Source organism: Panicum virgatum, chromosome 1N (genome assembly GCF_016808335.1).
Source record: "Panicum virgatum strain AP13 chromosome 1N, P.virgatum_v5, whole genome shotgun sequence".
In the NCBI taxonomy this organism is placed as follows: Eukaryota; Viridiplantae; Streptophyta; class Magnoliopsida; order Poales; family Poaceae; genus Panicum; species Panicum virgatum.
The window spans coordinates 2,230,140-2,257,495 of NC_053145.1; the positions used below are offsets into that span (position 1 = coordinate 2,230,140).

General features: G+C 44.9%; 1 protein-coding gene and 1 pseudogene across 1 annotated transcript; one reads left to right on the top strand and one right to left on the bottom strand.

Annotated features, from left to right (window-relative positions):
• The window catches only part of LOC120654289, a 71,938-nt pseudogene that overhangs the window by 37,486 nt on the left and 7,096 nt on the right, over positions 1–27,356 (bottom strand).
• LOC120654507 lies at positions 23,459–26,492 on the top strand. Its single transcript, XM_039932060.1, has 3 exons — positions 23,459–23,949; positions 24,334–24,554; positions 25,668–26,492. The coding sequence occupies exons 1-3, from the start codon at positions 23,586–23,588 to the stop codon at positions 26,223–26,225; spliced, it is 1,143 nt and encodes a 380-aa protein (XP_039787994.1). The 5' UTR covers positions 23,459–23,585; the 3' UTR covers positions 26,226–26,492.

Consider the following 27,356-nt stretch of genomic DNA (forward strand, 5'->3'; position numbering starts at 1 on the left):
GTTGTTTAGAAGACCGTGTCATGTTCCACCATGCCTTATAAACGGGGAAGGAGGGAGTAATACTGATGCTGCTGATAGTCTCGAACACACTGCTGCTGATTCAGAACTGAAGGAGGCTCGCAAGCCCAACATGAAGTTATTCGGCCCGGCTTGGAGGCCCAAGTAAACGCAGGGCCACTCGTTGATTTGGCGACGCCGTCTACAAGAGAGCTTTCGTGAGAAAGAGGAAAATGAAGATAGGAAGTAGGAACCGGAAGGCCGGCTGCGTCCGGAAGGCGGCGGCGATCTACGGATCCCGTCTGTATCTCGCTTATCTCCGGCGAGCGACCTTGTTCCTGTGTAACGTTGTTCGACTACTTCCAGTAATCAAGTTCCCCAAACCATCCAGATACTTGTTCGTGACAAATTGGTAATCAGAGCTAGTGATCGCGGCGGCTTCCATTTCTTCCCCGACGACGAGATCCCGTGACCCTGGCGGAGGTTCCCGACTACCTCCTGCGGCCGCAGTACCAGACTCGCGAGCAGAAGAAGATCGCGGCCATGGAGCAGAACTTGGCCGATCTAACGGCGGTGCTAAAGGACATGCAGAAGGATCGAGTGGAGGATCGCAAGACTTTCGATTCGATTCGTCGTGCTCTTGAGGCGAACACCGAGGCGGTGAAGGACTTCACATCCTGGAAGCCCCAAGTCGATGCCAAGGTGGACGATCTGAAGACCCACTTGCAAAGTCTGCGAGATCAGGTGGATCGTTTGTGCCTCAAGACAGAGGAGTTCATCAACCCCTCTTACAAGTGTTTCGATGAAGAGCACCTCGACCTCACGAAGCCGGCGGCTGCCCACCTGGTCGCGCCCTCTACTGAGGCGGCTTCAGGGCCTGATGGCCACCGCGATGCACACGATCACCGGGGAACTGGCCGAGGTGTGGTCACCACCTTTGTGCCTTCCCCGGTCACAGGTGCGAAGCAGATCGCCCCTATCCCCTTTTCTCTTATTGATGCCCCTGAATCGCCTAGCAGTAATCAGAGTTGGAGTGCCCTGCTTCCTCAGCTTAGTTTCCCTTCCTTTGATGGTAGTAATCCCAAAATTTGGAAGAAAAAGTGTGAGAACTTTTTTGACATCTATGCTGTCCCTGCTTACATGTGGGTTAAACTCTCTACCATGTATTTCACTGGTTCGGCAGCCTTTTGGTTGCAAGCCATGGAGACAAAATTTACTTCTACTAGTTGGGACGATCTCTGTCAGGCTGTTTGCAGTCATTTTGAACGAGAACAACACAATCAACTTATCAGACAATTTTTCCATGTGAGACAGTCTGGTAGTGTAGCTGAGTATGTTGAGCAGTTTGATTGCCAAGTGCACCAACTGTTGGCTCATGATCCTACTATGAAACCTGCTATGATAACCAATAGATTTATTGATGGGTTAAGAGAAGATGTCAGATCTGTAGTGCTTTTACATAGGCCTGTCGATTTGGATACTGCTTGTTCTCTCGCCTTGTTGCAGGAGGAGGTTACTGGGGATTTCTCAAAGAAAGAAGTTAAGAGAGTTGAATTCTTGTCTCCAGTCAAGCAAGTTGGGAAGTTTAATTCGGTTACATCTCCTAAGAACCCAAGTCCTCCTGTTTCATCTGAAGATAGAAGGGCAGGTGACTATACCAGAACCCCCAACAACCAGTCTTCAGAGAACAAGCTGTCTGCCCTGATGGCTTTCAGAAAGGCTAAAGGCTTGTGTTATAAATGTGGTTTGAAATGGAATCCTAGTCACAGATGTGCTAATTCCGTGCCTTTGCATGTTGTTGAGGAACTTTGGCAATTAGTGCAAGAATCTAAAAAAGAAAACCAATTGCTGCCCAAGAGCACTGTGTCTGATTCAGAGGAGGACCTTTGTGCTATTTCCATTGCTGCAATTGATGGTTCTGAAGCCCCCAAAACCATGAGGTTTCTGGGCAAGATCTCTGACCACAAGGTTATTATCCTAATTGGCAAGGTTACCATGAGGTTTCTGGTAATTATATCAGTGAATCTGTAGCTGCTCAACTTCCTAATTGGCAAAGTCTTCCCATGCCCATTCAAGTGAAAGTTGCTAATGGTAATATTCTTACCTGCACTCATGAGCTCTGTGATTGTGCTGTGCTGATCAATGGGCATCAATTTTTTATCACCTTGAAAATCCTTCCTCTAAGTTGCTATGATATCATTCTTGGAATGGACTGGCTCGAAATGCACAGTCCTATGGAGGTTCACTGGAAGCTCAAGTGGATGTCATATCTTCATCAGAACACCAAGATCACCTTACAAGGGGTTCAACCAGATCTGACTACTTGTCCTCCTATTTCCTCTTTTGATGTGAAAATATTGTAGAAGAATGATGATCTATGGTGTGTTCTCTAGCTTTACTCTCTTAATCAAGAGGACAATATTCAGAACTTGCCATCTGAAATTGCTGCATTAGTCAACAAGTTCTCTGACCTGTTTGAGAAGCCTACAAACCTGCCACCAAAAAGGCCTTATTGTGGCAGTCCCGCCTAAATTAATCCGACTTAAGTGCGCTAACCATCATCAAAACGACAATCAGGGTTAACACGCACTTAAAACGGAGTAATCCGGCAGTGCTATCAGGTAAAATCCTGATTAAACCACTTGAAACAGGATCGACAAAGCAGTTCAGAGCGTGCAACATTCCACAAATTTTACAGCACAGAATATGAAATTGAATTATTATTACAAACCAAGTTTGAATTTATAAAAAGACAACAGAGTTCAAGTGCAGCAGAAAAATACACGATAGTCTAGCGACGATAGAAGACGTCATGATGAAGCCCGTACATGACATCAATCGCATCCTCAGATGTACCACCTGAAAAACAAAGCCACAAGCAAGGCTGAGTATACTAATACTCAGCAAGGCTTACCCGACTAAGGGTATACTTAGCCCTTCATCTAGACATGCAAGGCTTTTGGCTTGAGGGGTTTGTTTTGCCGAAAAGCAGTAAAGAGTATATCCTTAATTTCAGATTTTAGCTTCCAAATTCTAGTTCAAGTAACCATTCTAGGTGAGCATCTATCCAATAGCATACATGGTGGGAAACAATTATCTTTCATCAACCAACCAACCATATTCATCATCATCATCTTTCACTTCTTACTCTATGTGGCAAAAGGGTTAAGCAGTCCCAAACTGTGAGAAGCGGACGATTCGAATCGAATTTGTTAACCTGGCCAGGCAGACCTAACACACACGCATGGGGATCGACATCTCGCTTCGCCCACGCGACTTTTTCCTTCAATTCCCGCTGCACGGAACAGGCCCACCGCCCTCGACTACAAGAATCCACGCCACGGTACGGCGCCGGGTCGTGAGCCTCCTTGCTCCCGCATGTGGCCGCATGAGAACAACGTTCAAAGACGGTGGGAAGGTATGTTCCGGCCTCAGTGCAATCCAGTACTTAAGCTTACCGATTACCATATTTCTCGGCATGTGGTTAGTATGTTCAAAAGGTTAACCACCACTACCACACACTGCAGCCTTATCCATTTTCACTAAACAGACGGGGTATCACAAGTACCACAACCCCGCCCGTGAGCCTTATAGTTGCAGTATGTAGTAGACATTCAACTCCTATAGTTCTCGCGAGTGATAGGAAATCACTCGACTTCTACCGAACCATTAGCCTAGCCATCTAGCGACCTACACATACTAGTGTTCAAGCATAGGTGCCTAGGATTATGCAGCTAAGGTTCCAAGCAACTCCTGTAAACTTAAATGCGCAAGTAGATAGAAACAATAATAAGTTGCATAAATTTAAAATAGAAGGACATGCTCCGGGGCTTGCCTGGAATTATACACTAGGTCATTGTTAGTTAGAGGCTTCTGGAGTCGGGTTCGGATTCTCAACGGTGTCGGCGAAGTTCACTTGAGCTTCTCCGGGACCTGCTTCGGCTTCAGACACCAACTTGTACGTTCCGTCTGGTAGGTTTGTCGGCGCTATATGAATGCATATGTATGAGATGAATATAATGCATTTATTTCTTGACATAGATGGAGATCAACCAAACTCAAGTTGGAGGGTGCTACTACTTCTTTTTCATCCTGTTGGGCAGTCATTTATAGAGTAGGAATTTTATCTATACTAACTCATAAAAGAGCTGGGTGTGCTGTTCTTCTTTTATGGAGGTGCAGAGAAACATTTCTACCCACAAATAATTCCCCGGGCTAGGGAACGTAAGTGCTGGTAATGATCTTTTAACTGAAGATTATAATCCTTAAGATGAGTTTGTTGTAAATTTTCAAGACTCGGAACATAATTGCATGAAAAAAAATACAACAATGTATAGTTGTATGGAACAAGATTAATTTTTTTATAGATAGTTCTACAAAGTTACCAAGGCGCCTAATTTACCAGAATAATTCTATCATTCAAGACAATCTATAATAACAGTACTAGATTTTTCCGGGCAAAGGAACTATTTTTCTTCATTTAATGTTTTTCTTCTTAACAAAAATCATTTTGTCTAGTTAGGCATAACTAAAAATTCTCAAACTTCTTCTACAGTAATTAGGAACCAAATTAAAGGTACTGTAAAAGTTTCAACTCATGAAACATAGTAGACAAATTGAAGAAATAAAACTATTTAAACTAGGCATAAATCTAGATTTAATTAAAACTATAGCTAAACATGATAAATGACCATGAAATTTTTATAGTAACACTAGAATCACATGTCTATTCTACCATAAAAATTTCATAGCATGACTTGGCTTCAAACATCAGTTATTAAAAAGATAAGAACAACTAGTCTTTTATGCACTATTAAACATAAATCTATTTTTGCAGAAAAAACTTCTAACTAAAACTTGTCATATTATGGTTCCATTATGTAGATATTTTCTTAAGGATTCCAAAAAGAATTTATTTGCTATTTTAGGATTTTTCTACGAATTTCTATTGATTTTACAATTTCACTGCAAAAATTTAAAAACAAATCTAATATTATGTTTAGGCCCCTGGATTTGCAGAAAAGACCTTAGAACTAATTGGGCTTGCAAACTTGTCCCTGGCCGGAAAAACAGAGGAGGGCGGGATGGGCCGGCCGTTTCCCGGCGGCGAAGGCCCGGTGGGGGAGAAGGGAGAGGAGACCGAGGTGGACCTCTGGGTGCTTGCGGTTGGGGCTAGGGTGGACGGAGGCGGGCTAGCCATGGAGCTCTGCTCTAGGCGGCGGCGGCGGGCGGCGGCGGCGCCACTCCGGCGAGGGAACAAGGGCGCGGAGGGGTCGGCGTGCACCATTAGAGGGCGTGGAAGCTGTTGGGCCGGTCGGTTCGTGAGGATGGAGGCCGGAAGAGGGGTCTCCCCAGTACCGCAGGGGCGGCGGCGGCGCTAGGCCATGGCGGCGGCTCACCGGTGAGGCAGGGAGAGGATGGCCGGGCTCGGGAGCTTCTCTAGGGCGAGGGAGTTTGGTTCCCGGGGTCAATTGGAGCTGGGGAAAGGAGGACGGGTGTGCTCCACGGCGAGGTGAGCTTGGCGGGGTCGATGGCCATGGCGGACGGCAGGGGAGGGCTCAGCCCTTGGCTCTGCAGTAGGGAGCGGAGGGTGAGGGGGTTGAGGCTCGGCACGAGGTTTGTGGCGTGGCCTAAGGGAGGATGGGAAAGTAGGAAGGCGTGGCGGGGCGGTGGAGGGCCGGCGAGCTCAGCGTGCGAGCAGAGCTCGGCTCGGGGTGAGGTGAGAGTGGAGAGGCGAAAACGAAATCGGCCTCGACGGATGGCTTAAGCGGTGGTGAATGGAACGACGACGCGTGGAATTGCCAATGAAAATATCGGCGGCGGCGGCCTCTGCTCGACGGGCAGGAACAGGGGAAAGGGAGAGGGCAGCGAGAGTAGAGAGAGATTAGAGAGTCAGCGAGTTTGACTGATTTTTCTCCAAATTTTTAAATTGAAAAGCGAAAAACTTTGAATACAAAGGTTGTCCAAATTTTTAAATCCTACAACTTTCCTTTCAGGCACAAATTCATTTGAAGCTTAATTTGAAAGATAAAATTTGAAACTTGAGTACATTTGAAAATGTCCTATACACTTCGAAATTCAAATTTTTCTTCCATTTTTGTGTGGCAACTCGAAAAACTTTGAACATGAAAATTGTTCCACATTTAAAATTCTACAACTTTGGTTTTAGGCAAAAGTTCATTTGTGCAATGTTTTAGAAATTATTTTCAGAGAATATTTGTAATAACTCAAGAAAAATTAGTTTAAATCTTTAAAAACCAAGATTCAAATGACTCGTCATTTCATGTACAAAATTTCACTTTCTCACTTTGACTTCAACTAGACTTTGGTTTATCATGCCGTCAGTGACATGCCAAGTCAATTTCATACGCACATAGACACACATACACATAGACATTCATGCATGCACATGCATTCATTCAGATGCTTCTTGGTTGATTATGCATGATGATAGGTCTAATTTCTCTTGCTTAACATTTTAAAAACCTGGGCTGTCACACTTATGATCATTCTGTTCAATTAATTCCTGGTGCTCAACCCTTTAGGCTCAGACCTTATAGATATAATCCTACTCAAAAGGATGAGATTGAGAAGCAAGTAAATGAGTTACTCCAAAATGGTATGATCCAAGCCAATGTCTCTCCATTTGCCTCTCCTGTTTTACTTGTCAAAAAGAAAACTGGTGATTGGAGACTCTGTGTTGATTATAGATGACTTTATGCATTGACTGTTAAGGACAAGTTTCCACTGCCGGTCATTGATGAATTTATGGATGAATTAGCTAGGTCAAAGTGGTTCACATCCTTAGATATGAGGTCTGGATTTCATCATATCAGAATGAAGGAGGCTGATCAGTACAAGACAGCATTTCAGACTCATCATGGGCACTTTGAATACAAAGTCATGCCTTATGGAGTCACTGGTGATCCTGCTACTTTCCAAAGAGTGATGAATTGGGTGTTAGCTCCTCTTCTTAGAGTTTGTGTGATTGTTTTCATTGATGACATTCTGATATATAGTAAAAGTTGGGAACAACACTTGGAACATGTAGCTGCAGTGTTTCAATTATTACAAGAACATCAGTTCAGAATCAAGCTGTCTAAGTGTTCCTTTGCCAAGCAAGAGTTGCCTTACTTGGGACATATCATCAGTGCTCACGGTGTGGCTACTGATCCTGGCAAGATAAAGATTGTTCAGAATTGGCATGTCCCTTCTTCTGTAAAAGAACTACGCAGCTTCCTGGGTATGGCTGGCTATTATCGAAAGTTTGTCCAGCACTTTCGCATAATTGCTAAGCCTCTGACCAATCTCCTGAAAAAGAATGAATTATTTGTGTGGACCTCAGTACATCAAGATGCATTTACCACACTCAAACATGCTTTGATCTCAGCTCCTGTCTTGGCCATGCCCGACTTTTCTCAGAAATTTGTCACTGAAACTGATGCCTCAGCAACAGGAATTGGTGCTGTGTTACAACAAAATGGACATCCTATTGCCTTTGTAAGCAAAGCTTTGGGACCTCGGAATCAGGCATTGTCTATTTATGAGAAGGAATACCTAGCAATACTGATGGCCATTGATCACTGGAGGCAATACTTGATCACCAATGAATTTATTATTCTCACTGATCAACAGAGTTTAGTTCACTTGGATGACCAGAAACTTTCCACTCCTTGGCAGCATAAAGCATTGACTAAAATGCTTGGCCTTCAGTACAAAATTTGTTATAAGAAAGGTTATGAAAACAAAGTGGCTGATGCTCTTTCTAGAGTCCAGGAGCCTACAACCCAAGAAGTTTTGGCAGTCTCCCAATTGCAGCCTGCATGGCTTTAAACAGTCATTGATGGCTATCAAACAAATACTGAGCTTAAAGAGTTGCTACAAGCACTATCTATCAAGGGTACTATTGGTCACTTTTCTCTGAAGAATGGAGTTATCACATACAAGAACAGGATCTGGTTGGCCCACAACACTTCAGCACAACATAGTGTTATCCAGGCTCTTCATGCCAGTCCCTTGGGAGGTCATTCAGGTATTCATGCTACCTACATTAGAGTCAAGAATCTCTTTGCCTAGCCTGGATTAAAGAAACTGGTCCATTCTTTTGTCTCCAAGTGCTCTGTCCGTCAACAAGCAAAACCTTAACATGTCAAATACCCTGGTCTTCTCCAACCTTTACCAGTCCCTGATTACACTTGGCAAGTGGTTTCACTGGATTTTATTGAGGGTCTCCCTACTTCACAAAACTGCAACTGCATTCTGGTTGTGGTAGATAAATTCTCCGAGTATGCTCATTTTGTTCCACTCTCTCATCCATTTACTGCCATGAAAGTTGCCATGTTATATATGGATCATATATTCAAATTACATGGACTGCCTCAAGCAATCATTTCTAATAGAGATAGAATCTTCACAAGTCATCTTTGGCAAGAACTCTTTAAACTTTCAGGCACTGACCTCAAACTTAGCACAGTCTATCACCCTCAAACAGACGGTCAAATAGAACGTGTTAATCAGTGCTTAGAGGCATATCTTAGGTGTTTTGTTCATGGATGTCCAACTAAATGGAAACAGTGGCTTCCCCTTGCTGAATTCTGGTATAACACATCCTATCATTCATCTCTTGGCAAGACTCCTTTTGAAGTGTTATATGGCCATGAGCCTAGACACTTGGGTATTGACAGAATTGAATCTTGTGCTGTGGATGATCTGAAAGAGTGGCTGTCTAATAGAAAAGTGATGATTCAACTCCTACAGCAACATCTTTGCAGAGCTCAGCAACGGCAAAAATCTTATGCTGACAAAAATAGAACTGAACGTCAGTTTCAGCTGGGTGATTTTGTTTACCTCAAACTTCAACCATATATCCAACAGTCTGTGATGCCCAGAGCTAATTATAAGTTGTCTTTTCGTTACTTTGGACCCTTCAAAATTCTGGAGAAGATTGGTACAGTGGCATATCATCTGCAATTACCACCATCATCTTCTATCCATCCGGTTTTTCATGTTTCCCAACTCAAACATGCTATTGGTATGGATACACAGGTCAGCTCGACTATGCCTCCCACCTGTACTCAATTCCAAATTCCCCAGCAAATCCTACAATGTCGTATGGTTTGCCACAACAACCAAACCATCCCTCAAGTACTGGTCAAATGGTCTTCTTGGCCTTCATCCATGTCAACATGGGAGAATGAAACATTACTCCGTCAAAACTTTCCTGCTGCACCGGCTTGGGGACAAGCCGGTTCTGATGGAGGGGGAAATGTCATGACTAATACTGATGTTGCTGATAGTCTTGAACACACTGCTGCTGATTCAGAACTGAAGAAGGAGGCTGGAGTTGGCAGGCCGCATCGCAATCGTAAGCCCAACATGAAGTTCTTCGGCCCGGCTTGGAGGCCCAAGTAAACGCAGGCCCACTCGTTGATTTGGCGACGCCGTCTACAAGAGAGCTTTCGTGAGAAGGAGGAAAAGGAGGATAGGAAGTAGGAACCGGAAGGCCGGCTGCGTCCGGAAGGCAGCGGCGATCTGTGGATCCCGTCTGTATCTCGCTTATCTCCGGCGACCGACCTTGTTCCTGTGTAACGTTGTTCGACTACTTCCAGTAATCGAGTTCCCCAAACCATCCAGATACTTGTTGGTGATAGGCGGCGGGTCGCGAGGGGAAGGGCGATGGGAGGCGAGCGGCCGACGCGCAGGCGGCATGATTTGCGGGCGGGCGAGTGGGGAAGGATGAGAAGGGTGTTGCGGAGCGGGATGTGAGGTGGGATGGGAGGCGGGACGATGGACGTGTGGAAGCACTGATCACGGATGCGATGGGAGGGTTTTGAATTTGAATGGATGATCCTACAGTGTGTGTGCATTTGTTCGTCTGGTCGCGTGATCGGACGTTCGATATCGAGCCTTGCCTGAACCAAAGTGCAGGTCGCACCAAGCCGACGTCCCTCTTACACAATTTTTAGGAGTAGAGATAGTTTATCATCCTCGTAACACTGTAGTGTGTTGTGCACCCGCATGCACGTGTATATAAAAATCTGTAGCGGATAGGCAGATAAATGCAGCGGTAATCACAAACATGGATTACGCAAGCGCAGCTAGCGCATCTCCAACGCTCGTCAGTTTGCCGTCGGTTTGACGATAATTTTGCAGATGAGCCCTTGGTCGCCCGAGCAGATGGCTGCATCGTCGTCTCGCTAGGCGACGGAATGGGCGCATTCTCTCACGTGAGCAGACGACTTCGGAGCCCCGTTGGAGGATGGCTCAGTGACAGCAGCGATCCGGTGCTCCACCCTGCGGTTTCTAGGAGAGCGCAGGAGGAAAACGGTCGATGGTGAGTGCCTGCCGACGAGCGCGTGCGCCGCTCATCCGCCGGCCTTCCTCCATCCGACCGTCGAGCCTTTGCATGGGCGGATCTGGCCATCGGCCGCGTAGCTACCGTCGCGCCCGCAATGGGTCACCTCGCCCGTGCCGGCTGCCTGCCTCCCGCGCTGAGCTGCCTCCCTGCCTCGGCCGTCCTTGCGCCCGTCAAGCTACCTCCCCCCGGCTGCGTGCTGCCTCCCCGCGTCGGCCTCCATGAGATGGAGAGAGAGAGAGAGAGAGAGAGAGCGGCGCCATGAGATAGAGAGAGGATGGATGAGACAGCAAGAGGCGTGAGACGGAGTGGTGAATGGAAGCCTGAAGAGGTAAGGTTGAGGGTGTTTTGTTTTTTATTTTTTGAGAATTTTTAATCATACCCTAGTACGTATAGAATACAAAGATGTAGAGTATGAGATGAAGCATGTAGCAACACAAGGTATATAGAGATGGTGTTCACAATTGATCATGCGTAGAATGTAAAACATTAAACAGCTAAATAGACAGCTACTGTCTGTGGTTTGGAGGAGTTGTCTATTTAACTTTTTGTATTGCAGATTTCCTAAACTTGCAGACGGCGGCCATTTGTGGGTTAGAGATGCTCTAAGGGCAAATACAACCGTGCAGATAATTGTTGTCTTTTTGCCACAAACAGACTGCTGAACAGACAAATAGGTTGTCTGTTTGGATGTCTGCATGGTGATTAATTCATCCTTTGACACACAAACTCATGGTGATCTAGTGCATAATTGATCATTGTAGCCACTTTGTTGCATACATGAGAGAATGCATAATACATTCAAATATTTTTTATGACTCTTATAATAACCATGTATACTATACACACACATTCAAATATTCATCATGGCCGAGTTTCTCTAACGCCTCTAGTGTTAAACAAATAGAATTAGGCTAAGAGTAAATTCCTTCCTTGGCCCTTCTAAAGTTGGATCTTCCTTTTTTGACCTCTTTTTTTTAAGTCTTCCCTATATGGCCGCTTAACTTCAGATTCTTCCTTTTGTGGCCCTTCTGTCAGCTCTGTTAGTGTTTCCCGTCAAAATTGTGGGTCCCTCTGTCAGATTTGACATGAATGGACTAAACTGCCCCTGGCCTAAAGATGATGAGGAGCAGACAGCTCCTCTCGACTGCTCCAATCGGCCCATCCCGTGGCCTCCTCCTGAAACCCTAGATCGGGCCATGGAAGGCAGTGCGCGCGGCGGCGGCCGGCCACGCTCCGGCCGGCGGTGCGGCGGGGGACGGCCCGGGCGGGGGCGAGGCGACGGCCAGCCCGGGCGGGGGCGCGGCGGCCGGCCCTGGCAAGCGCGCGCCAGGTGGCGCGCCGGACGGTGCCGTCGGCGGGGACGCCGCCGCGCACGAGCTTCGCAGGGGCGCCGCGGCGAGTGCGTCAAGGGGCACGGCGGCCCCCGGCCATGGCAGGGGCGCTGCTGCGGGCGGCCACTGCGCGGGCATGCCCCTTGGCGCGGCTGCGTCGGGCGGCCGTGCCGGGGGGGTCTCGACGGGTGCAGGCACAGGTCCCAGTGACATCCCCGGTGCGGCTGCTCCCTCCCTTGCTGCAGAGCCTGAATGGCTAACAGCAGAGTAAGTTGTGCCTCATTCTTTTTTTCTTTAGCACGATATTTTTGGTTACCACTGAATTAGAAATGCATTACGTTGGTTTTATTTTCAGAATGGATCCAAATTCATGTTTCTTGCTAGACATAAAACTGGTTAGGAATCAGAAAAAGGCAAGAAAGGATTGCAATGTTTTAGTTTTGAACAGATTATCGATTCAGACCTGACAAAATATAAGGATTTAGTTGAATCAATTGTGGACAAGTATCCGCCGGGTTATTTAGAAGTTGCTCATGTTCAATACTATGACAGTGATCTACAAACCTATCCAGAGGTGAAATCTGACCAAGGATTGATGGATATGTTTGCAAAGCACTCTATGTCCAAGGTTGTGCAGATGTTCATTGTGTATTGTGATCCCTCCGAACCTTATGAACCAATAAGTAAATGGCCTGGTCAAATGCAAAGGCAAGCTAACAGCAACGCAGAACAAGATAAAGATAACTACTTTTTCAACCCATTTGCAGAGAATGAGCATGTTGGTATTGATGAGGAGGCCATCTACCAAGAGATTGCACCTGTCCATGTGGTTGATTGCTGCAATGAAGAGAAAGATGAGGAGTACTGTTCTGATGATGACAGTGAGGATGAAAGTGAGATGGAGATGGACATGGAGTCTGAAATTGAAGTAGAGGCTGATGAGGTTATATTAGAGTATGACAAGGAAGACCCACCGATGTCAGTAGGTACCTCATATCCTAGCATGAAAGAGTTCAAGTTGGCACTTTCTCATCATGCTATAAAACATGAATTTGCATACAATACGGCGAAGAGTGCACCACACAGATTCAGGGCATATTGTTCAAGGAGGGATGAAGATAAGTGCCCATGGAAGATATATGCTTCAAAAGCAAATGATAGTGGCACTGTGATGGTAAGAAAGAACCCTAGTGGCCATGAGTGCTCTAGTACAAGAAGGAATAAGAAGGTCAAGAATGCCACCAAACATTGGGTATGTGATAAGGTCAAAGATTGGATCATTGCTGATGCAACTATTGGAGCTGCAGAATTGAAAAAGAAACTAAAAGAGCATCACAAGGTGAGCGTCCCCTACAAGAGGGTGTATATGGGCAAAGAGCTAGCATTAAAGCAACTTTATGGTGATTGGGAAAGTAGCTTTGACAATTTATACAGGTTTAAGGAGAAAGTTGAGAGCACATGCCCTGGAAGTATAGTGGTGATTGACCATCATACAATAAATGAAAAGATTAGATTTAGAAGGTTCTTTCTTGCCTTTAAACCTTGCATTGAGAGTTTCCTTAATGGTTGCAGGCCATACTTAGCTATAGACAGCACTTTTCTGACCGGCAAGTTCAAGGGGCAGCTAGCTAGTGCTTCAGCTGTAGATGGTCACAATTGGTTGTTTCCTATTTGCTTAGGAGTTTTCGATTCAGAGACAAATGAGAATTGGATCTGGTTCATGCAGCAGCTTAGACATGCTATAGGATCACCTAGGGGTCTAGCTATATGCACTGATTGTGGGTAGGCAGTGATGACAGGGGTAGGTGAAGTGTTCCCAGAGGCAGAACATAGAGAATGCATGTATCACCTAGTGTCTAATTTCAAGAAAAGATATAGTGGAGAGGTCTTTGATGAAAATCTTTGGGCAGCAGCATACTCATGGAATCCTTATTTGTTTGGGAAACATTAGACTAAAATGGAGTCAACAAACCCAAATGCAACAGATTATCTAAGAAAGTGCCACACAAGGTTGTGGACCAGGAGTCAGTTCTCCACCATTTGCAAGGTGGATTATGTAACCAACAACTTGGCATAGTGCTTTAACAATTGGATTAAGCACCACAAGTCCATGAACTTGGATGACCTAATGGATAAGATTAGGCAAATGCTTATGATCAAGTGGAATCAAAGGAGAAAAATATCCAGGAAGCTAGATGGATAAGTTTTGCCCCACATAATTAAGAACTTGAATGAAAAGAGCAGAGAATTAAACTTAGAGGTGGTAGAATGCTCAGAGGAGGTTGCAGAAGTTACTGCCTTGGGAGGTAGTGGCTTTAGGTTTGTTGTTAATTTGAATGAGAGGACATGTTCTTGTAGACAATGGCAGGTTTCTGGGATTCCTTGCAAACATGCACTTGCATTTATCACCTCACTTAGCAATACCCCTCTAGAGAATCATGTCGACCATTATTACTCCATTGAAAAATTTAAATCTACTTATGCCCAACTAATCCCTGCAATGGACGACAAAAGGCAATGGCCTCCATCTAGCCATGGATTTTTCATGCATCCACCATTGTTGAAAGCCACAGCTGGTAGGCCTAAAACTGAGAGGCATAAAGGTTGCACTGAGAAGAAAAGAAAAGGTCGAAGCCACAAGTGTCCAATTTGTCAAGATTTTGGCCATCATTGGCATAGCAGCAAGAGGGGTAACCCGGAGGACATTGCTGCTATAATGGAAGTGAGGTAACAAAATGTTGTCGTTTTTTTACTCATTACTACTACTTGTAATATTTGTTACAAACACTCTCTTATGTTACTATCATTGTTGTTGCCTCTAACAGATCACAATCTGGCTCAAATCAACCTGAACATCTTTCACTTGAGTTTCCTGGAGCTGAAGGTCAGTCAATCAATTGTCAAAGCAAAGGCCAAACCAAAAGCCAAAGAAAAGGCAAAACAAAATGCCAAAAAGAAAACAACTATTCCTATGCAGCCACTTGATAGTCCTGCAATGGGCACTAGAAGCAAGAAGAGCAAGAAGATGGATCCAGCAAGCCCTGCAATGAGTACAAGAAGCAAAAGAAGACTTAGTTTATGAATAATCTTTTTCTTTCTGTTATGTATGTGTGAACGCATGTATGGTTGTGGAGCCTTATCTCTTGCAATGTGTGAACAACCTTAATGTGGATGTTTCTGCGAACTCAGATGCATATGAACCTTATCTATTTGGGTCTAATGTATATGTCATCATGTATCTCTCAATGTATGCGTGTGTCATATTACTGTGCTGCTGTCCTTTGGTCTTAATAAATTGCTCATCGATGACTCTGTTATGCACAATTTTTAATGCAGTGCATGCAACATGTAGCAGCAACTGTACTGCCACATGTAGCAACATGTACATGTACTTCATTTTTCTCAAAAAATTTAGAGAAAACGCGAAGGGAGGAAGAGCAAATTTTAAATGGGCTAAATAGGGAATTTTGTCATCAGGGGTAAAATGGTCTTTTCCATGCTTCCTCGAACACCGTTAGCACTCAACCTAATGAAAAGGACACAAAAGGAAGATTCTGAAGTTAAGTGGCCATATAGGGAAGACTTGAAAAAAAGAGGCCGAGGAAGGAAGAGCCAACTTTAGAAGGGCCAAGGAAGGAATTTACTCTTAGGCTAATTAACTTCTGATCTTGAGAATTAGAATTTCAAGATGGCAACCTTCTCTTTTTGATTTTATTCCCAACCAAAACATACACTAACTATGTGAACAAATGACATGAATGTGTAAAGCTATTCTCATAGAGTCCCGAACAATTGGATTTGTCATTTTAGCAGTTTTCTATGATCTGATATGATTTTTCAAAGTTCATAGCAATTAATTCTAAAGCAATAACAAAAAAGAAAAAACACTTTCACAACTGGAACCCTGAAACTTTTCAACCTTCATGAGCAGAACCTTATCTCACGAATTGTTCTGATCCTCGGATCTATCGATGAAAACCCCCAGGAATTTTTCCACCAATTCAGACTTAAACCCAAATCTTTTATCAAATACCCCCTACACTTCTTTCTCCTTCACCAACCAACTCCTCTTCTTCTTCCTCCGGTCGCAACCACGCCAGCGCCAGGCCGGGCCTGGAGCGGCGCCGATGTCAGACCCGGGGCAGCGGGACTGCTTATAGGCATAGAATGTTCTAGAGTAAGGGATAGCTCATGGATTTACCTTACCTCTCTTTTAACTACCCGAATAGGCGTAGGACTAACTGAAGTACTAAGGAAACTACCCGATTATGTTGTAGTAGGACTCCAACTGTACTCAGCTAGGACTTTCCCTGTAACCCTGTTCCCCTGGATATATAAGGGTGGGCAGGGACCCCCTCAAAACATCAACACCTAAGGCAATACAAGCAACCACACAGGACGTAGGGTATTATGCACCTCGCGGCCCGAATCTATCTAAATCCTTGTGTTCCTTGCACCATCGAGTTGACGAGTTCCAGGACAGTTGATCCCTACCTACAAACCTTACTGCTAAGGGTATCCCTGAGCATGCTTGGCAGTAAACACCGACAGCTGGCGAGCTGTTGGCGCTCCTTAAGTATCCATTTTATCCCCTGTTTAACTTTGATAATGGCATGAATTTAATTTCAGAATCACTAACCATCCTAACCTCGGCCCAATTATTGGTCGTTTTCGTGTTTGCACATATATTTTGGAGGTATTTCGTTTTTGCAGGTTTTGACCAATTTTGGAGCATGAAATGACGAGGCCCACAATCACGCGATGACACGAAGAAAGACGAAGGCCAAAGCCCGAACAAAGGATCGAAGGCCATGATGATTAGAGGCCCGTTCATGCACATCCACCCTCCAATGAAGCCCGAAGGACAAAGCCCACAAGATAAGATCAAGATACTTCGGGGCTAAGCAAAGCAAAGAGATATTTAAGGAATGATTTTCCATCCTATCCTTTTCCTCGAAGAAATCTCGAAGATAACGACGTCTAATGAGGTGCAATCGTGAAAGGCATAAACTCTAGAAGATTCCAGGAGACTTGGGGAGAAAAAAGGACACGAGACGGCGAAGGAATGAGCCAGGCCGGCCAGCCTAGGCCCATTGGGCCGGCCGGCCCAGCCCTTTTTTAGGTCGGTTCGGCCTCCAGATTCCTATCCATCTTCCGAAAGAAATCAGTTGCCCGAACGAGACAGGCTGAGCCTGAGCGGCTGGCCCATCAACAGGAGCACGTGGGAGCACGCTGGAGGCTAGTCTGGATAGGGTGGCAGGCTATTGCTAGTGGATGGATCGTTTGATTTTCTAAAGTTCAAACGTGATTTCCTCTCAAATGGTGCATCCAATTTTAATTTTATTTGAACCACTGCATTCTTCAGAATTATTCTAATAAAATGAGGTCCACTATGGTCATATTTTTTCTATTTTTATTGTTTTAAAATGTCAACATTTTTAAATATATTGGTTCAACATTTTAGTGATACTACTTCAATATTTTATATATACTATTGCAACATTGCCATATAAATGTTGAACTAGTTGATTCAAAAAGTTGAATCAGATTTGAAGAAATGTTGAATACAGTGTCTCAAAATGTTGAACATAATAGATCAACATAACTCATTTTTTTGCGGGTAGTCCAACATAACTCATGTTAAGTAAATTATAAGGACATATAATGAGAAGGAAAAAATTACCATAAGTTCATGACATGTGTTGATGGGTCATGGTCGCACTGTACAAATTTATTAGCTCCAGTAGGACCATCTGCTGTCTCTGCTAGTGCGTTCTCCATTGGCCATTAGGGCCTTAGCACTCCGCTAGTAAGCAGCAACAAATAACAAATCAGGGACGCCTGTTTTTGTTCCGTGGAGGTTCGTGGGCTGCTATGGGCCTATCAGATATATTAGCTGGACTGCTACTAGATCTAAGATGGATAGCCTATCTATCTACCAGAAGATAGATAGGAGTTCCCGGTTCGGCCTCCCCTTTGACCTAGGGTTCCTTGAGGCTATTTAAAGACCCCTTCCCAAGGTTCACGCAGAGATCAATTCGGGAGACGATGCCAAGGAGCAGAGAAGATAGAGGGACACCTCTCGGAGAGCCGAGGGTCGTGCTAGTTGTCTAGGGTTTGCCCTAGCCGATGTGGGAACCTTGCAAGGAAGACCACGTCGGAGTTCTGGAGCTAGGATCATCAAGATCAAGGTAGGGCCCCTGTTGTGATCTTGTGATGTATAATCATTCATGGTGAAGTTATTTGTGATTCCGAATGTTTAGCGACCATGTTCTCTCTTTCGATTTCGTTCTTTTCTTTGGGTTTGCTTCATCCTATATCTATTATCGAGATAGATCGCTTAGCATGATCTTGTAGTCATGGTGGCTAGAGGTTCATGGCGGAACTACCAAAGGGGGTTCGACTTGCTTCAGGGTACTTTTGTCGAAAGGGGTGGCGTCGTGACAGGGCGTTGCCACTAAGTAGGTGGGGTATCGAGGGATCGGATTGGAGATTTTGAGTTTAAAGATGCTTTTCATTGAGATTCACATCTATCTTACTTCACTACATCTAGCTGGAACTACAACAAATGCATGATCTAGATTGGTTATCTCTAACTTTCTCTTGCTACCTTCGGTGTTTGTCGTTTTTAGTAGATTAGATTCGTTTTCACCATCTCAACACAAAGGAATCTCTATGCTAGTAGATTGTTTCTTGTCTCTTTGGTTCCGTGGATTGATAAACCTTGGGGGAATACTCTGAGGGAAAAGCTACACGAAACCGTGCGCTTGCGGTATATAAATCGGGGGCGCTAAGGAGCGTCAACACGAGCCAAGTAGGGGATTCAGGGAGTTCAGCAGTGAATTCGATGTCCAGATCAAGTGACGCTAACAACGTGCCTGAGGGCACAACTCTCGTTTTCGGCTCCTAGGCTTGCACGGCTGATGGATCGGGCGGTTTCTCCAGCCACCTCGTCACGCCCAATTCACCTAAGCTGAAAATCAACCAATCCATCGAAATCTGCAAGACTGCAGAACTCGACGGAAAGCAAGCTCCAATCAAGCTTAGTTCGGATATTCCAGAAAACGTGTCGACTCCAACTCGAATTCGCGAGTTAGCCGAGTCCGATACAAACTCTTATCCCAAAAATCTTCACTTCTCCGAAACCCTCGGAAATTATGTGACTTATCTCAAGTCAATTAAACGCCCCAAGGTCGTCATCAGAACTACTCGATGGAGTAGATCGAGTTTCACGATCAATTGATGGGTGTATTAAACTTGCAGAATCCGCTCTTGGCCCATATAAAACACAGCAGAACCCAGAAGCATTGAACCCACCACAGGAACGGTCGGGCGATATACTCTCAGGGATCGATCGAGTAGATTCTAAGCTCATCGACTACATCAAAATGGCCGAAAGCACTCTGCAAAAACAAGAAGCAGAAGTTGGGAGGAGAAATCTGCGGGAAATCTGAAGAGGCAAACCCCCGGCTTACTCGGATGGGACCGTCTCCTTTTAGGAAACTCCAGAATCTTTCACCAAAACCTGCTCGCAAGAGGACTCCTGAACCAACCGGTATTTCTGATCCCTTATTCGACCAAGATTTCGACCAGTTCGTGGACAGTCTCGACAACTTTTAACCATGAGACGATCTCGAAGATTGGTCAGACAACGTCGGCTTGTTCATGGATGTTATGGATCATCCACCCCAGAATGCAGATGCCCTCTGGGAATTGGTCAAGCTCAAAAAGGGGAAATCCAAAGCTCCTGAACAATCCAGTAAGTCGATTTTCGACAAACCCTGAATTATAGAGCCAGAAGGATTGACTCCTACACAATCGTGGCTACATTGGATGAACGAGAACGCCCTCCGCGTAGAGATGGGCATTCCGCTTCTCGCTCATCCAAAACACACATATTCCAAAATCGGTGGCCTAACTGATTCCGACTCCGAATACTCTTATGACTCGGAGGATAAACTGGATGACCTAATCCAGTACAGCAAGGAAGTCGAATCCAATTCGACTAATACTTCCAAGTCCGATCAGGACTCCCTCCCAAACTTGGTCATATATGCAACACCGCAAGGACGGACAGTGCGCTTGAAGGAGAAACAAGATCCTAAGGCTTTCAGCTCTCAGCCAACAAATCTCCCCTTCCAGCAGAGTACCCCACTAGACCCGTCAGCAAGCAAATAAGACCAAAAAGTTCAGGATCTTTGCCGTGAAATCGTCATGGTTCGCATCTCTGAAGTCCACGAGTCAGAGGCTGATTCGATGGAACATCTCAACCTCGACGACTACAATTCTGATGACTATGACGAGTACCTTTTCGACAACATGGAAACTACTCCTCCTGCAGTCACAGAAGCCCAAGCTGCCACCAAGCAAGATCCGACTGCACCTCCTCCAGCAGTCACAGTAACTATCCAATTGGAAGAGCAACCCGCTGCAGAGGATCTCTACGAACGCCGTCGCCTGCTTAACCAGAAAAGGGCGTTCAGGCGCCAGCGTGTCGCCAACCGCCAACAAGAACAGCAAGGCGACAATTATGACTACTCCAACAGCGACCTCCGCAACATGATCAACATTGGTCGTGATGCATGCAACGTCATCATCTCAAGGAGAAAGGAGCGCAAGGAAATAGAGGGTTACAACCCTTCTTCCAACTATCGCATCCCAGCACACGCTTCTGCATCCTTCAAGAAGCGCAAACCGGCAAGTTCCCTTCCTCAGGGGAAGCCCCGCACCCAACACCATGGAGAAACATCTCTTGGCGGAGACAAGATCAATAAAACGCTCCTGCGCAAGTGCTTCACGCACCCAAAGAGCTCCCACACGATCTTTGAGTGCAACTCACTCCGCAAGGCCCTTGGGGCACCATTGGTAAAGGAAACTTTACCCAAAATCTAGTCGACCACTATACCGATTAGTATTACCCTCGAATATTTTTATTCAGTCATGCAAACCATTGCTGACATATGCGAGCAAAGGGTAGGTCTTAAGAGTTAGAGCCTGTCATTTTACGTTCTAATCACGACAAGTCTTCAATAAAAAGTTGATTTCCTTATAAATCGACTACTTCGCTCTCGCTCATCTGACCTACACCCCATTATTAACACTACTCCAACAAAGCTTTGCTCAGCATAGAGCAACTATCGAGTTTTGACAAGAACAGAATGTCTAGTTCTTCCGTCTTTTGAAGGTTCAGAAGGCCACAAACTGCTGAGCGGCCAACTCTCGATAGTTCCATGCTGCAATCTTCATTGGTTTCTGCGGGGCTAGTCCGCCAGCCCCACTTTCTTTGCTTTCTTGTTTGGTTCACCATTTTCCTCCTCCTGCCTAACATCCTCAATCCTCTCTTTTTTTTTGCATCAATCTCCATTGCTGTTGCCTCTAGACTTCTCTTCCTCCCGCCCCTCCCCCTCCTATGCTACCTTACTCTCCTTTCCTGAACGGTTTACCCGCTTGTAAGTACCTCTCTTTTTATCAGAGGACAGTCGGTCATCCCTCCCCTCCTTCTGTTCTCCTTGCGGTGCTATCACGATCAGGCTCTTCTCCCTACGACCACCGTCTCCCCTTTTTGCGATCACCCCAGTACCTCCCACGACCACCTGATCCCCGCCACCGGCCACCACCGCTAAACCAGCGGCCTCCGCCACACATTTTACTCCCTTCTGCCCACCACCACCTATCTCCTTTTCTATTGCCATACCAATGTCCATTACCATCCCATCAGAAGACACTTTTTCACTGCTCTACACCAAAGTTTTTTCAGTAGCGAACTGGAGTTGTTTTGCCCTCCCCCCATCCTTGTGCTACTCGGTTCCTTCAGTGGGCTTGTGACTTCATCTTGCTCAACTGTTTCTTTTTCTTTTGGCCCTTTCCCACCTTATCTTGATCAGATTTTTGCCACGATGGAGCGTTACTCCAATCTCTACCTAAATAGCTTCTTCCCGAGCCGCCAAAACTGTTCTGGCTCCTACTTCCCCCGTCCTCCATGGCAGGAAATTCCACCTCCGCCAGTCCTCTCCCTAATCAGATCGGATCCCCTCTTCCTGTTTGGGAAACATCTTAAACTCTTACTAAATTGTGGTTTTTCACCGTTCTCCAGCTGCACCCCACAAGATTTGTCCACATGACCGATCAGTCCACAAATAGAGAAAAAATCTGGTAAGAACTTGTACTCCACTAGTCACCATAAGGTTTTATCCTCCTCCCCTACAAACACCGTGATGCCTCTCATGAGAGGTTTTGTGATATTCAGTTTCACCTTGATCCTAAGGTACCACCCTACCGCCGTTTCATCATCATCATCCTTCGTGGTCATGATTACTGCCCCAGCTCTCCACCAATTGCCTCCCCTACCACCCTATTCATCATTCCAAGAGGGAGCTTCATGACTCGCATCCAAATTGGGATCACCTTGAACTCCATCTCCTCAATATATTTTGTTTCATCAAAGTCCACCATGAGCAGTAGGTCCTTCCCGAACATGCATGGACCGTCTTCTAGTGCCCTCCACTTCCCCGTCGCCTGGAGGAAGGTGAACAAAAATTGGTTCTCACAGAGGTCCTTACAAAGCATGCCCTTAATTGGGCACCAGATCCTCCCTAGGGCTTGGGCATGCCCATCTGCATTCACCAATTTTTCCGCTAGCACCTTTCCAATCGCCTGCGGATCTGCCGAGCGTGCCCTTGACGATGCAGACGCTATGATCTTAATCCGCTTCTTCGCCATTGCCGTCAACTTCAACCTCTCCATTAGCCCCTCCATTGAATCCATCTTACCAAAACCGCCCCACAACCAGGGAACGGTATCGGCTAGTAGTTTTAGGCTGGGCTCCTTAACGGAGAGATTTAATCGTGTACGCAGAGGAAGGATTAGGATGTGGACTTGCGATCTGATCTCCGAGAAGAGAAGTGATCAGGAACATGGATGGGAATGGAGCGAGAGTGTCCAAAACCCTAGTAGCAAGAAACCAACCCCGAGTCGCCTAGGAACCCTAGGCATCAAGGACACTGTACCGCCTGCTAGGTTTTCTGTCAGTACTAAACAACGCCAAAAAAATCAACTTTTGTGCAATACAAAATTAGATAGCCGCACCTTTTTGACTGTTGTGAGCTGCGGGAGTGAGCGGGACGGGCCGGTTCAGATGTGGTAGCTTTGGATTAGTAGGGTAGTAGTTAGCAGGCTTCGGGTTTGTTAGAGCCCAGTTGAGTTTCTTTACCGCAAAAGCCTAGTTACAGTTTAGCCAACCCAAAATTGATTCAAAATTATATCACACACGGAGAATCAAGAAAAAAGTATTATTTACCTCCTTGAACAATAGATCGAGTTTACATTTCCACCTAAAACTTGAAAACCAGGTATTCTGGTTCCTTGAACTCACGAAACCGGATATATGATCTCCCTGGGTGGTTTTTCTTAGTGGTTGTCCTCTCTTTCTTTTATGTTTATTTTGGATAAATTTTTGAAAAATTATAGTAAATTACAAAAAAAATCATAAAATAGAAAATCAAAATTTGTTGGACTCCACATTAGTAGGTCTCTACAGTAAACATATGATATGATATGATATGGTATGATATAATTTAGTAAAAATTACATTTTTAGATGTATATTTTTTATAATAAATTCATATCTACATTTTCTATGATTTAATCATGATAAAATTTTATAGTGATCTAAATTTTAAATAATCGAGCTGTAGTAAAAATTTGATGTTTATTAGCCCAAAGTCAGATAGGCCCAACCCAAAGAAGAGCGGAGACCCAAGTCCACAAATACCGGAAGTTTCTCGTCTCGTCCTCGGGGTAACGGAACTCACGAACCCTAGATCCGACAGGCGGATCGGTTCCCTTCTTTCTCCACTTTTCTTGGTTCGGCGGCGGTGGCGGCGGCGGCGTGTTTTCATCGCCATGGCGGATGGTGATGATAGCGCAACCGTGTCCTGTGGGCGCCGCGACTTCACCCGAGGCTGCAGCCTGCGCACCTCCATGGTAGCGGATTCTGTAGTCCTCCGAGGCGCCGACAGGCTCTCCTCCGCGATGAAGGATTTCAAGCAAGGCTCAGGCTTGGAACCTTTCGTCGACGAGGCTGAGCGATTGGCCAGGGAGGCGGAGCTGATGGAGTTTCATCGGGAGGCTGCGCGGTACAGAGAACATCGCGAGCGGAAGAGGGCTGCGGAAGAGAGCATCCGCGACTTCGATCCCAAGCAAGGTGGCGAATACTACAACAGATTTCGCTTCATCGATCTGACAAGATTCGATCTCGACGAGGAGTGTAAGTACATTCATGTCGATTCAATTTTGATCAGACCGGTTCCCCTGCACTGCCCTTTCGTCATATCTACTGCATTATTCTTGTTTGCCATCGATGAAAAATAACAATCTTATGTTTATTCAACTGATTATTGCCTCACGATCAAACTAGTATACTTTATGCGGTGTCCAATTTGTGCCTTCGTTCAAATATTGTTTGTTGTGTCTATTCCAGGGATTGGATTAGTTTGTACCATATGGAGATCATCGCTATCCTAGTTTACGTCTCTTAAATTGACAAGTCCATGTGTGCTTTGCCATTTAATTTATACTATCTTGAATTTTAGCATGAACCTAATTCGCTGGGAACCTAGTCTGATTCTTTTACTTATTTTTCACACCACAGCGCCCCTTGGTCCGATGAGATTTACTAATGCTGTCTACAAAAATGCGAATGACTATGAGCTGTGCGAGGGAATAAACATCTTCTCTGTGAAAATTGGCACCTTGGATGTTGATTTCCCAATCTATGTTTATGGCACTGTCATCGCCAGAGACAGTCTGGACGAGAAGTGTGTTTATCTCTTCCGCCGTGATAGAGATCATTGCCAATTCATCAATTCTGAGGTATGTACATTGGGCACCTGCGCACCATTCATTTAAACAAAAAGAAATCTGCTTGTATGAATTACATTTGAGTTAGTCAACGGCTGCAATTATACTGACCAGCAATTTTTGTCTTCTATTGATCGACAATATAACTTCTAGTGGTTGCCAATTACTCAATCCCATGGTTGATATATCCATCCCTGTTTCTTGTTCTGAGTTGATATGGGGCTGAAGGTTGGAAATTTGCATGCTACTGATAAATAATCATCAGAATGTTAGTATCCTAATGTTATGTTACTATAACTTGCAGATATTTAGAATTTAGCGTAATCTTGTGATGTTTTAGTTTTTAGTATTAGTACTTGTTTGGAACAATTAGCATCCCAAGGTAATGGGCAACTGCCCGGTAGAGAGAACTATTTGATGCAGCATCCTTTGTTATATCAGGTTCCTTGAGATATTTACACACAGACCCGATTGTTGTCCAGTAAAATTATATTGCTGCTTTTTACAGTGTGGTTTGGATATAGGATGGAACATAATTAAATCTTAACTGAACATTTTTTTTGCAACAGTTTATGTGAACCTAAGCAGGTATAGTATATTGTTGAAGCAACACCGTTGAGAGTTGAGAGCATGTTGACTGAGAAAATCCTGAATCTAAATCCTGTAATAAGTAGCACTAGCTTTAGCAGTGTTGTTAGAGTGATTCTTGCTATACCTGAGCTTTAGCAGCACGCTTTGAATACATCTGAACCAGAACCATGCATGAACTATATATGCTTTGTTTCACAGAAATAAAGTGGGGTAACCTTTTCTCCAAAAAATAGTATATTGATGAACTATATTTGGATTCTTTCTTATAATAACTCTTTATGATATTGGGGAAATTGCTGGCCACATTTCATTATATTTTTATCATCTGCAAATGTCAACAACATCAAGCTTAATTATACTATCATTTGAAGCTACAGCATAATGGTATCACACGTAAACCAACCATTACCTGTCTCATCTATGCTAGCAGTTTCCATTCGCTGTTTGGCTGTACTCTCTCTACTTTGATTACAGCAATGTTGTAAATTCAGAGTGATATAGCAGTAACCTATGTGTAAACCTTTTTTTCTACAGGATGAATCTTTGATCTTGACAGGACCAAAACGAGGACTCGCGTTGATAAGTGAGAATTATGTTGAGATTGATCTGAAGATTAAGGATCATCAAGGGCAGGACAAAGAACTCAGTAAAGGTATCTTATCGATCAGGGGCATAGAACGTCGAGAGTTGGAGCGATGTGAGCTTGAAAGTGGCTCTCTTTCTACCAGGCTTAGTACTGTAGATGTGATGTATGGAGTTGTGAAAGATGCAGTGGAGGGTACAATTGCAATTGAAGTTCTACAAGGAGGCTTTAATGGAAAAATTACTGCCCATACCACCAGCATCCTGCACAGCCTTGTGCTTTATGATAGTCAAGTGGTTGGTGATGGTATTGGAATTATCAAGCTTATGCAACCCGTCATTTCTGTCTACGTGAAGGATATGCTGGTAATTGTTGCCCAAACTAGTGATGGTACTTTGGAACGAACCATTAGATTCACTCCCAAGATCAACGGCGGAGAAGAAGAAGTTATTACTGTTGGTGTCACAAAGATGCGCGTGAAGGTTGCTTGGTCGATAATGGACTTTTGAGTGAGCTCGTGGATTGGCTCACTGTTAAGGTTTGTCAGCAGGATCTGTACACAGTGTTAACTATATCAGAGTAGTGATGTTGGGGTTATCATTAGACACTAAATAAGTAATAGGGTGCCGTAACTAGTAACGTGTTGGGCCTGTTATGTTGAACTATTGTCTAGTGTGTTGGTCTTGTTATCTGTTATCATGAACGGGAAGGCAAACCCCTGAACCCTTGACACCAGTTGAACCTAAGAAGTCTGGAAGGCTGAGCTTTCTTCCTCATTCAAGCAGGCGGAGACGGATACCGTTATATGTCCTTGAAAGCGACAGATTTGTTAGCCATCGCCTGAAGCGTGCGGTCAAGCCTGATCAATCGTTAGGGTGAGCGCTTAGAGAAGCGTGGCACGCTGATATCATCTGCATGCGTGTGTCCAGCAATCATCAATTCGGAATCTTCTATGTTCATGTAAACTCTTGAAAAAACTTCCACCCAAAATTTTTTCTCGTACCTCTGACGTTGGATCCACCTCTACTAATTAGTTTCTCTTTCTTTCATATTTACCTAGAGTTTTAAAATAAGATGTGCTTGCAGTTAAAAACCAATACACGTGCTAACGATGTGGATGCACCCACTTCAAATGTTCCTGGCCACCGGTAGTAGTGGCAGTTCGGCCGACGGCGGAGGCGAGGCCGCGTGGGAGCATTGTCTTGTTGGTCGTTGATATATACTACTATGCACGATCGAGCACATAATCGATTATGCACTGCTAGAGGTGATAACAACCATTGAGATGGTTGTAGAATTAAACCAACCCAACTCTCCTTACCAAGCCGAGCACATGATCAATTATGCACTGCTAGAGGTGATGACCAACCATTGAGATGGTTGTAGAATTAAACCAACCCAACTCTCCTTAGAGCAAGTATTATAGTAGGCTACAAACAGACTGAATCCTACGTGGAGGAGAGGAGAGAGAAGAGAAGAAAGAGAAACAAACGGGCGTTTCGCAAACAGCCGGCTCAAGCGAGCGTTTTGTTCTCTGCTCGTGGGCCAGCACTACTGTACCCGCCGGCTTGCTGCCTGCAGCAGTCGCGAAGCGAGCGCATCACCACGCATCCCAGCCGGCTGGCAGGCGCTATTATTAA